The following is a 12,305-nucleotide window of genomic DNA, read 5'->3' as shown; positions in this document are numbered from 1 at the left end:
ATATCGCTGTTATTATGTGCAATGTCCTCCTGGTTTTGCTCACTTCACTCAGCATCAGTTCATGTAATCTTTCTAGGCTTTTCTGAAATCAAGCCTGCTCCTATTTCTTATAGAACAAGAATAGTCCATTACATTCAACTTATTTAATCATTCCCTAATCCACTCAATTTCCAAATTCTTGCCACCACAAAAAAGAGCTGCTACAAACATTTTTGCATATGTGGATCCTTTCCCGTCTTTAATGATCTCTTTGAGATACAGCTCCAGGAGTGACATTGATCAATCAAAAGTATAGGTACAGGTTGATTGCCCTTTGGGTATAGTTCCAAATTGCTCTCCAGAATGGCTGTACCAGCTCACAACTCGGCAAACAATGCATTAGTCTGCATTAGTGTCCCAGTTTTTCCACATCACCTACCAATATATTTCATTATCTTTTTCTATCATCTTGCCCAATCTGATAGGTTTGAGGAGATATCTTAGAGTTGTTTTAATTTGCATTTCTCTAATCATAATCATGCATAATCTCTAATCTAATAGTTATTTAGAGCACTTTTTCATATGACTATAACTGGCATTAATTTATCTGAAAACTGTCTGTTCATATCTCTTGACCATTTGTCAATTCAGTAATGATTTGTATTCTTATAAATCTGACTTGGTTTTACACATTTTTAGAAGTGAGGCCTTTATCAGAAACACCGGCCATAAAAATTGTTTCCCAACTTTCTGCTTCCCTTCTAATTTTGGCTGCAATTGGTTGTTTGTTCAAAACCTTTGGAATTTAATATAATTTAAATTATCCATTTTGCTTTTTATAATGTTCTGTTTCTTTTTTGGCTAAGTTCCTCCTTTCTCCAAAGATCCAACAGGTAAATTATCACATGCATTCCTAAATTGCTTTTAGTATCACTCCTTATATCTAAATCATGAACCCATCATATACCCATTGGTATATATAGGTGTGAGATGTTGGACTATGCCTAGTTTCTACGTATTACTTTCCAGTTTTCTCAGTAATTTTTGTCAAATAGTGAGTTCAAATCCCAGAAGCTGGAGTCTTTTAGTTTATCAAATAGTAGATTACTATAGTCATTGCTCTTCTCAGCAATCTAGTGATCCAGGACAATTCTAATAGTCATTTACTATTGTGTTTTGTGTACCTAACCTATTCCACTAACCCGTCACTCTATTTCTTAGCCTTGAATTTTATTAAAGAAATAGATCATAAAATAACATTTGGAAATTTATAGTTGAAAGAATATGTTATAACCTTTTTATGATCTAAACTAGAGAGAATTCATGATTCTTTTATAGAAGATTAGGTAAGTTGTAAGGTAAGATGGTGTTACAAGGAGACTCCCTAGCAAGTTGTTGAGCTTAGTCACATCCTAGAAAATCATCAACTATGTTTACCAGTTGCTTTGATAGGGTTTCTTGGCCTTCAGTGGCCAAAAAAGAGAAAAAAGATTCAATAACAAAATAAATCCATTTCAATCCATCATGAAGACCACTTGATAATGTCTTGTAACAAAAAGAAAGCATTTAGTGAAATGTGATTTAGCAACATTTGTTTTAAAAGTAAATTGGAGTTGCCAGAAATTTAAGTGATTCCTGTTCTGAGTGAAATCTTATGGGGAATCTCACCCTTTTTCTCTTTAAAGTCAGTGCTCAATTAACTATGATCATGATAATATGAATTGAAATCTGCCTATCATCTCCAGTCTTCATTTTAATTGTTTCAATTCCCTCAGCAAGGAAACTTTCCTAGAAATAATGAAAAATAGTAGATTGAGGGCATATTCTACCTCTATGCCCTCTAAAGAAAAGGCTAATGGATGATCTTTATTTTGAAAGTCTGGATCTGACATCTATTTTCCTTTTCTTTTGCTGTTTCTCCTCTAATCACCTCTCCTCTCTTACTACCCACTTAACTCTGTCTAGTTCTGTATGATTTTTTTTCCTGATTACTGAACAAAGAAATTTGTGGCTGGGATTGAAATGTTGGCAAGATAGTGAGAAATAGAGAAGTGAACAAAACCTGTTTTAATCAGTCTCTTTCTCACATAGTAATTTTTCCCTGCAGATGCAGTTCTAGTTGAGAGATGTGGAGAACAGTTTTTGTTTCATTCCTTTATTTATGATTTTCATACATTGGATTAGTTGTTTAAAAAAAAAGAGTTCTTTGTCTTGCAATCTTTTAGACTTCCAGTGTGGAGTATAATTTGAGTGCTAGATGTTTAAAAATAAGTGTTGCTATCACTTTGTATCTAAGGGATAAAAACTAGCAAGAGACATTGATAAAATAAAGGGAAGATGATTTAAATTCAATATATATTTTATTCTTTGTAAATACAATGAGTACAACTTTTTAACTTCACAAATCTGTTAATTCACTTTGTACAAGAAAAGTTTTACTCATCCTATGATAGGCCAAGTGCTGATTTTTCTCAGGGCTAGTATCTAATAACAAATCAAAACATGAAAAGTACAGCAGCTATCTTCAAATGTTTGTTTCTACATTTCCATAAGTATAGTCTCATCTCAAAGAAGCAGCGTATAGTGTAAGGTTGTGTGTGTGTGTGTGTGTGTGTGTGTGTGTGTGTGTGTGTATGTGTGAACAAGGCTTTATTTAGAAACCAAAGTTTTCTGAAAGGCATTGTAGAGTCTCAGAGACTGTTAGCAGTTTATCAATTAAGAAACTTTTTAGTGCCTATCTCTTTGAAGTTCATTCTAGCATGCTGTGTATATTCAGTTGCTGTTCTGCATGTCTCATTGGACCAAGAGTTCGGACCCCATTGCCTTTGGTTTCAGCACTATGCCAACGGGACAGCAATCAGCTCACTCAGTGAGACATCTCTGCTTTATTTGGTTTTGCTGTTTTATTCTTCCTTCTTTTACTTGTATTGTTTTTGCAAAATTCTTCTGTCTTTGAGATGTTATCCAAACTGCAGTTCTGATGAGAGAGTCATCTATGTTCACCAGTTGTTTTGATAGGGTTGCCTGGCCTTCAAAGGCCAAAAAATGGGGGGGATGGAAATCAATCACATAAAACACTTTTCAATTCATTATGGAGCCATTTGATGATGTCTTGCAATAGAAGGAAAGTGTGTGGTGGAGAATTTGATTTTGAATGTTGCCTACTATTTTCAGAACAAATCTTTCAACTTAAGTTACTTTCTGAAGGCTGGAGTACAATGTATTACACCTCTAGAGTAATTTTTGGTAACCCAACTTGATATACTGAAAAGGAAAAAATGAAGTGCTATATTCGAGCTTTTGTTATGTCAGAATCATTTTCCAAAATAAGTGATAGAATAGTATGGCCAGTAGCAACCAACAATCGTGAATCCCTTTCAGGAAGAAGGGGAACTGGTGAGTTCTCTCCACTCCAAGTGTCCTATCAAGCAATGCCCTTTCTTCAGGTCTACCATCTTCTGTAGAGGCAGCAGGTCATAACTACTGGAATAGTCTTGTGCCAATTAATTATTTTCTTGTTTTCTTTCCTCCAAAGACTACACTTTCCCAGGTTTATGCTTCCTGAAGGTTTTTGTTAGTTGAGGCTTGTTCTCCAAAGGTAAAAGTTCATCTGACACTGTCCATCCTGAAGACTGTGTATGTTCAGCAGAGATTAGATATCACTGGATTTGTACATATCTGAAAGCAGTCTCGTAATTGGCACATTGCCAATGGTTTTTTTGAAAAACACTTCTTCTATTGTAGATGGGCTAATGGAGCGTAAGGCTGGCAGAAGCAACAGGAGTTTCCCAAATCGACAAGGTTGGGTGGGATACCTGGAATGCAAAGAAATCAGATGAGTTAGATAAACATTTGTCAAAGTGCTTCCAGAAATAAAGTTTGTTAAAAGGATCTTACTGTCTTATATTTGGTCAAAAATTATATCCAAATGTGCCGACTGATTTTTGACCTGATTTTATAAATAACAGGATATTTTAGAAATGAATTTAGAAGAGTGACATCACTTATTTTGCAGAGGGAGAAATGGAGGCACAGTAACCAAGCATTTATTTAGTACTTTTTATATTATGAGCTAATGATCAATTACAAAAAAGAACAATCTTGCCTTCCTTCACTCAGTTATCAGACTCTTTCTTTCTTAAACATTGTTTCTGGCCTGTAAGCTTACAAAGGGCAGGGACTATTTTCTTTATCTTTATATTCCTGGTGCCTAGCAAAAAGCCTGGAATATATCAGGAGCTTAAGAAATGCTTTTTTGAATGAATGAAAGTTTCTTGATTCTTAGTCCAAATGTTTCTCCCCCAGATTGCTTCCCTCAAATGAAATGGCTCTTTTTTCTAAGTGTTTCTCCAAATTATTATTCAGGATTTATACTTAGTCACTCACAGGAATAATTCTGCTATTACATTACAAATTAAAGACTAAATTCTGTTGGGTGGGAATGCCACCCAACTTACATGTCAATGAAATTGGCATCTAATTAAAGATACGAAAAAATGTTGAACAATTCTCCCTCTTGAGGTCCAACATCCATCTAGGCTCCAATGCACAAGTTTGTACAGCCTCTGAGACTGCTGGTCTATACTAATGTAATCTTTGTCATTAAGAACTTGTCCTTCCAGGTCTCTCTGGAAATAAATCACAAGCAAAGCCATCGTTTGGAAACATTGGTGAAAAGACCAAATTTAATCTCTCATATTGGAAACTGGCTAATATATGAATTCATTCAAAATAAGGCTTTACTAAAGACAGAATTAAGTAGCCTCCTTTGCCATAGCAAACACCAGACAAGGGGTGAGTGAAAGTCCAAATTTGCCAATCCCTTTATTGATCTCTTCTTCCCTTTGAAACCATGAAAATGCCCCCCTTGCCCTTGTTCCCCATTTTCTCTTTCTTTGCTCCTGTCTTGCATGAAGAAATGACCTTTTTCCTCATTAATATCAACTCATTTACATGTACTCTTGATTCCACCTTACTCTCTATTCTTCAGTATCTCCTTCTTCACTGGTCTTAATTTTGTACAGCTTACAAACATGTCCAAGACTTCCTCATCCTTTAAAAAACCTTTACTTTACCCTATTATCACTCAAGCTATTCTATTTTTCTTTGCTCTGCTCATAGTTGAACTCCTTTAAATAAAAAGCTACCTGTTCTCATTGTTTCTGCTTCCTCCTACTCACTTCTTAATCCTTTGCAATCTGCTTTATTTGAAACTGTCCCATTCAAAGCTACCAATGTTCTCTCAATTGCCACACATAATTTTTAAAAATCAATCTTCATCCTTCTTGAATTCTCTGTAGCATTTCTCTCTTGACCATCTTCACCTTCTAGCAAAGTCTTTCTATGATACAATTAACCTGGCCTACTTTTTATACCTCATTCAAGGCTGTCCAATCCTTCTGATTCCCTGCCTTTGACTGGCTATCCAGTGGACAGCCTAAAATTCCCTCTCTCTTCACTTCAACCTCTAAAAATCCCTTGATTTCTTCAAAGCTCAATTCAAGCTCCATATCTCACATAAAAGCTTTTGAAGATAGGCAAGGAACCTAAGACCTGAAAAAAAAAGATGAATGTCAGTGGAAAACTGAAAGATCATAAGTCATTATTACAGGTGAGTCTACGAGTAAAGACTGGATCACCACTTGTTGGAGCTCTTGTTGAGGGGTTTCTTTTCCAAATACAGGATGGACTAAGTGGCCTCTGGGATCCTTTCCAAAATTGGGACTTTGATTGTATGAATATTGCTGAGTCTGTAGTGGAGAATGATTATGAACCAAAAAGATTTTTCTCAGAGAAACATTGATATCCACTGCAGTCAATTCTTTCCTTATCTCTTCACCATACTCATCTTTTCCCTTACTATTATAGCAGAGAGAAGAACAGTATTAGGCACACATCAAAAGCTACTTAAAAGTCCAGAATGAAAGGCAATACTATGTCCTCAATAAGAAAAAAGATTAGTTAAAGTATCAGATTTGGAGTCAGGAGCTATCAATTTTCTGAATTGCTCTGAATCAATGCTCTGAAATATGCTATATATTCATGATCTCTTGACTTCTTAAAATCTCAATTTCCTTATCTGCAAAATGAGTTAATAAGATTTATGTCACTAACTTCATAGGGTTGCAGTGAGAAAAGTGCTCTGTAAATGTTAATGTTTGCAAAGTAGCATATTGGATATAGGGTTGGCTTTGGAATCAGGAAGACCTCTGACATATATATTGGCTGTATGACCCCCAGTTAGGCCCTTTCTTTTACTTTCTAAGTCTATGTATTGTGGAGCAGGTATAGAAATGCATTGGTAGATAGTGTCCTACATCCATGAAATTACAAGTTTGGTCCAAAAAGAAAAACCTAGCTCTTAACATGCTATAGAAATGTGAACTACTGTTATTATTATTCAAAGTTTTGAAGTTTTCAAATGACTCAAAATCCATATGTCACAAAAACAGTCAACTCTTGATTTCTTATAAGTAAATCATTCCCTCTACAGTCTTCTTCCATGGCTGATCCTCAGTCAAAAAGGGGAACATGAATTGATTTCCCCACTTTAATTTTTATCAAACCAGGCAGGAACAAAGAGAACTATGTACATTATCTGAAGTATATATTTGAAAATTACCATCTGTGTCACTGATTTCTTAAAAAAAATGCTATGATTTTCTTTTCCCAATTATATGTAAAGACAACTTTTAACATTCATTAAAATTTTTTTTGAGTTCTAATTTTTTCCCTCCCTCCATCACCTCTTTCTTCCCTAAGATGGTAATCAATTTGAAATAGTTATATATGTGCTTAAATATGTAAAACATATTTCCATTATGGCCATCTTGTATGTCACTAATTTTTAAATGTGGTTTTGAAAAAAATATTTATAGGTCTTCTCATCTACCCAGAAGCTGGGATATTTGAGAACTGATTCTGCCCATGAGTACTTGCATATTTTATATGGCACAAATCAGTTATGTGAATCCTTCCATTCTAGTCAGGGCAGGGACAGTGATTTCCAAAAGTCACTGAGTCAAGGATGGAGTCTTAGGGATCCTATGGCATAAGTTGATCATAGATAACTTTTCAGAGGGTCAATTCATACCTAGACCACAGGTAACTTGGTAGCAAGGTGGGACACAAAAAAGATTCCCTCAGGAGATTATTCACAGAAAAAAGGGAAAGCATTGATAGATAGATACAATAAGAAAGATGCCCAGGAATCTCCTGTCTCATAACTCCTTTGAAAAAACTCTGTGTGTGTGTGTGTATCTGTCTGTCTGTCTGTCTCTGTCTCTCCTATTATAATGACTCAATGACAGCTTTCAATTATCAGCAGAGGCACTCTTTTTTTCTCCCAGCTTATATATGCTGACTGTAAGCAACTTCAAAATAGGAAAGATGCTAGAATACACATTCAGATTACCACTTATAGCTATTGCATTTCCATCCCTAGAATTCAGCTGGACTACTATCTTTGCTTTACTTAACTACACCATTATTTTTTCACAAGGGAGAGTATGAGCCTGTGTTCACTAGTTCCATGAAACTAAACTGACATAGAGAAAATCTCATAACAAGTATGATTCCAGATGCACTAAATTACATCTCTAGGCCAAGAGCATAAACTGAGAAGGATGGGTAAAGGCAGATATTTCACTACTACTAATGCTGGAAGGCTGTGTGCTGCAGAGAGAGCACATGCATGACATGATTGGAAAAAAAAAACAAATTTGTTTTTTCCCCTTTTTAATCTGATTTTTCTTGCACAATATGACAAATATGGAAATATGTATGTATAAAAGGATTGCACATATTTAACTTATATCAAATTGCTTGCTGTTGTGGGGAGGTAGGAAGGTAAGGAGCAGAGAGAAAAATTTGGAATACAAAATCTTACAACAAAAATAAATGCTGAAAAATTATATTTACATGTATTTGGAAAAATAAAATACTGTTGAAAAAGGGGAAAAATAAACATTTATTAAGTACTTACCAAAAAAGAGAAAAAAATGAAACAAAATGTTATTTTGAGAGTTTAAGGATCCAAATTTGATTCCTAGTTTAACAACTTCTAAGCAGAATAGGTTTTCATCACTTCTCATCAAGATTATTCCAAGTGCCTCCAAATTATTCAATCCACCTTGTGTCTCTCCACTTCAATACATTCACCCCAACTGCTGCCAAAGTGATTTTCCTTAGTTTTTCCTGACAGAGCACTTCTCCATGCTATAAACTTCAGTGACTTTCTATTATTTCTAGTTTCAAATCCTTTGCTTGCTTCAATCTACTTTTCCTGGATCATCTCTACCTGCACTCTTCAGTCCAGTGAAAATGGTCTTATCTCTGCTCCTCACATGTTAATGTTCCATTTTCTATCTCTATTCCTTTTCAGTGACTGTCTTCCCATTCTGGAAGGCACTTTTTTCTTACCTTGACCTTACAGAATCCTTCTCTTCCTCCAAGAGGCAGGTCAAGAATTAACTTCTTCCCCTGTCCCCAAGAACTAACATCTATGCAAAGCATTTCTTTCTTACCAACTTCTAATGCTTTCTAACCTTCCCTAATTACTTTGAATTTAGCTAATATATTGATTTTGCATTTATTTTATATTTACTCATATGTTTATATGTGGTCTCTCCTAATAAACTTTAGGCTCCTTGGGAATGGAGATTGTTTCATTTTTGGTAGATCTATGGTCCCTAGGAGAAGATCAAATAAATAGTAGACACCTCATAAATATTGATAAACTGCTCATAAAAAATAATTTTATCTCTCTGGGCTTTGGTTTTCTTATCTGACCCAAAGAGTGATAATATTTATATTATATACTTAGCATATATGCTGTGAGGGAAGTACTTTGTAAAGCTTAAATCACTTCATAAATGTAACAATTTATTTTGGTGCTAATAATTATTTAGTGGAGCTAGGTAGTGAGTGTGGTAGATGTATTGCCAGGTCTGGATTCAGGAAGATGTGTCTTCCTGAGTTCAAATTTGACCTCAAACACTAATTGTGTCATCCTGAACAAGTCACTTAACCCTGTTTGCCTCAGTTTTCCCATCTGCAAAATGAGCGGGAGAAGGAAATAGCAAACCCTTCCAGTATTTTGCTAAGAAAAGGCCAAATGAAGTTCATGAAGAGTTGGACATGACTGAAAAACAGCTAAAAATTATTTCCTTGCATTGGTGGATCAAAGTTTGGCAATTGCCTTTTCATAAAACACTTTATTCTGTTGTTTTTTTAAATCTTATCATTAATTTTATATGAAGTCATATCTTTCATACTTTTCATTTTGTGAACATCTGACTCAAGCTGAGGTTCTTTGTAGAAACCACAATGTATTGTTTTCTAAGATTACTACTCAAACCAAATATCAGTTCTAAAAGAAAGCTGGTTTGTGGTTAACTGACTAAAAATGGATTTAAAAATTTAAAATTAAAGTCCGGCCTTTAATTAAAAAAAAAAACACCTTTTTTAATTTTGAGGGAAAACACCATATAAGAGTATAACAACTAATATAATTCCCTCTCACAAAAAAAAGGAATTTTATAAGAGAAATGAAGAGTCCCTAGGGGACATTATGTCAGTCAAAACAAAAATATTGACTTGGCCTGCAGTCTTATTCTGACTCTTTAGAGATTTGTTCATATCTAGAGAGTTAAAAATGAATGTTTGTAATAAACTGAATTTGTATTTCTTGGGGTTGGTTGTGAGGGTGGTAACTCCTTTGAAGTTTTCCAAACTGGTTCTCATATTTAGTTCTTTTCTTTAAGATCAATATAGAGAACCAGAAACCAGAATAATTGAGGGTTCTCCTTGATTCTGCCATTAAGCAAAAAGCAAGCAAAGATAAAATTTTTGCTTTTAATAAACCCATCTCCAACTGAAAAAAGAATGGAATCAAGAAATTCCATACCTGAAAATTATGTTTCTTGGCTAAACCATACTTCTCAAGAGTTTTAAAATCTTTGAGCAAAAGATACTTTGGAAGTGCCATGCAAAACAGTGTTGAAGGCAAGAATTTTGGTCTCTAAATTTTCTTCATCTCTAAGTGTACTGTGATATGAACTCAGACCATTATGTTATCATAACTAATCTATATTAATCTAATCTAATCTATCACAATTATCATTCATCAGAATTCACTTATCAAAAGTTATCAAAATATCAGTCAATACTGCCCACTATGCACTGCCATTCTGCATTTTGAAAGTAAAAGATGTAAAAAACAAAGAAGTAAGGAAAAAATGGAAGGATTGATGAAAAACATGACTGTTCTTTGAGGGCTTTTATAATCCATATATATACTATTTTCTGTCTTCTCTAGATCCCATGGCCACTATTCTGGCCTGATGTCTTTCCCCATCACTATTGTATATTTTCTTTGTAATTCTTACAGCTAGAATAAATTGCCCATGTACTTGGATTATTAGAACTTGACTTGGATTAATTTTTTTAAAAAAATACAACGGAACCATTTCAAAACAAATGCTCATTTTAAGGTATAAAAAATAGATAATATTTATACAGTGCTTTAAGGTTTGCAAAGTACTCTCATTAGATTACAAACTCCTTGATGTCAGGGATAATCTTTTGCCGCTTTTTGTATCCTCAGAGTCTAATATAGTGCCTGGCACTCAATAGGCATTTAAGAAATGTTTATTGATTGATAGATGTACATATTTTTTTTTAAAAAAATACCATCTTACTGACACCCAAAAGGTATCATGCATAAGAAGAAAAATATTGCTATTTAATGGTGAGTGATTGGCTAAGGAAGCCAAGTATACTATTTGCAAAAGTTATAGAACAAGAACCTTCAACTGTCATAGACTTTTTTTGTGATCAGGCAACATTTATGGACTTCTCAAAATAATGTTGTTAAATGCAGTAATAAAATACATAGGATTGCAAGGGGAGACCAATTATATTGAAAGATAATTATCAAAATTTTGAAAAAATTCACAGACTATAGGTTAAGAACCCCTATTTTAGAGGAATGTAGGGTTTCCCACTTTACTAGGGAGGGTTATATCTTGAAACAATGATGGAGGCTAATAATAATCCACAGAGTCATAGAATAGAAAGCATTGCCTTGTTGAAATGCTATTATAAAGCTCATTCCTAGGATCTAGAATAAGTCCCACATTATAAATTTTCCATACTCTAATCTGCTATATTTTCTATCAAGGTTTCCCTGGAATGGAGGTGCTTCCCATTGCCAAAAACAGTGTGAAAGCATTAGCATCTATTCATAGCTGACAATCCCATTCTGGTTGCCTTCACAATCAGAGATGGAGCCAATCACAGAGGTCTTACCAGTCAGGTGTTTAAAGAAGCCCCAAATGAATGAATCACCAGTGTGATAGTCCATCTTTTCCATGGACAACTAATCAGAATCCCCTTAAAGAAACCTTCATTTCTTTGGGATTATCTAATTCCATTTAAAAAGTCATTGTCCACAACAGATTTTGGTCATCATCTTTGACCTTTTTCACTCTGCTTGAGTCTAGGCACAAATATCAGTTGGACCATTCTGACTAATTGATCTGTTATTAGTGCTCTTTTTAATGAACTCACTGGATTCAGGGGTTAATTCCCCTAATTGGTTGGATTGGATTTTCTGGGGAGATTTATATATAGCTTGATGTTGTTCCTTCACAAAAGTAATTTTCTAGTATGGGTTTTCTATTTATATGGGTTAAGCCAGTTACTTCACACCTCTGAGTCTAAATTAAGGAACAGGGACCAATTGATAAATCCTTCCAATAGTCAGTGCTCCTCCCCCATTAATTGGTAAATAATTTGCATATATTTATAATCGAACATATTGTTCCCTTCATTAGAATGTAAGCTCCTTGAGGGCAGGCACGATTTTATTTTTGTCTTTGTGTTCCTATCACCAGATCATCGGTCTAGCACTAGGAGATGTTTAAGATGCTTTGTTGGTTGATTGATTTTTAAAAATTTCAAGTTCCTTTCAAATCTAAAATTTAGGATTCTTTTTAGGTACATGCTCAAAGCAAATGAGAGGATGTTCAGAGAAAACACTTTGTAAACTATACCCCATGTAAAATAGCTATCTGCATGGCGGATACTGTTCTTGTTATTTTTAATCATTAAATAAATAAGGTTCACCTGGTGTGGATATAACTGTTAAGTGTTAGCTGCGCTTCATCTTGAAGTGCTGCAATGGCTGCGGCATTCCGGAAACTTCTCAGTTCAGAACCACTGTGTGTAGGTACTAGAAAAGAGATCAGGAACCAGTCGGTCAGTTGACCTCCAGGTGGGTGCAACGGTATAAAGCAGCGATGAAATGCAAAGCTGGTCCAGCA

The 12,305-nt window shown here is 34.7% G+C and overlaps 1 protein-coding gene across 1 annotated transcript in view; it reads right to left on the bottom strand.

Moving 5' to 3' along the window:
• Positions 1-2,320: 2,320 nt before the first annotated feature.
• Positions 2,321-12,305, bottom strand: part of NR2E1 (nuclear receptor subfamily 2 group E member 1) — a 28,532-nt gene continuing 18,547 nt past the window's right edge. Inside the window, exons 8-9 of the mRNA XM_051997492.1 lie at positions 12,109-12,214; positions 2,321-3,794 (exon numbers count right to left, since the gene is read on the bottom strand). Of these exons, the coding sequence (XP_051853452.1) occupies positions 3,632-3,794; positions 12,109-12,214 (269 nt within the window). The 3' untranslated portion in view covers positions 2,321-3,631. The remainder of the gene's footprint in view (positions 3,795-12,108; positions 12,215-12,305) is intronic.

This window comes from Antechinus flavipes, chromosome 4 (assembly GCF_016432865.1).
Source record: "Antechinus flavipes isolate AdamAnt ecotype Samford, QLD, Australia chromosome 4, AdamAnt_v2, whole genome shotgun sequence".
NCBI lineage: Eukaryota > Metazoa > Chordata > Mammalia > Dasyuromorphia > Dasyuridae > Antechinus > Antechinus flavipes.
This window is presented reverse-complemented; position numbering and strand designations above follow the sequence as displayed.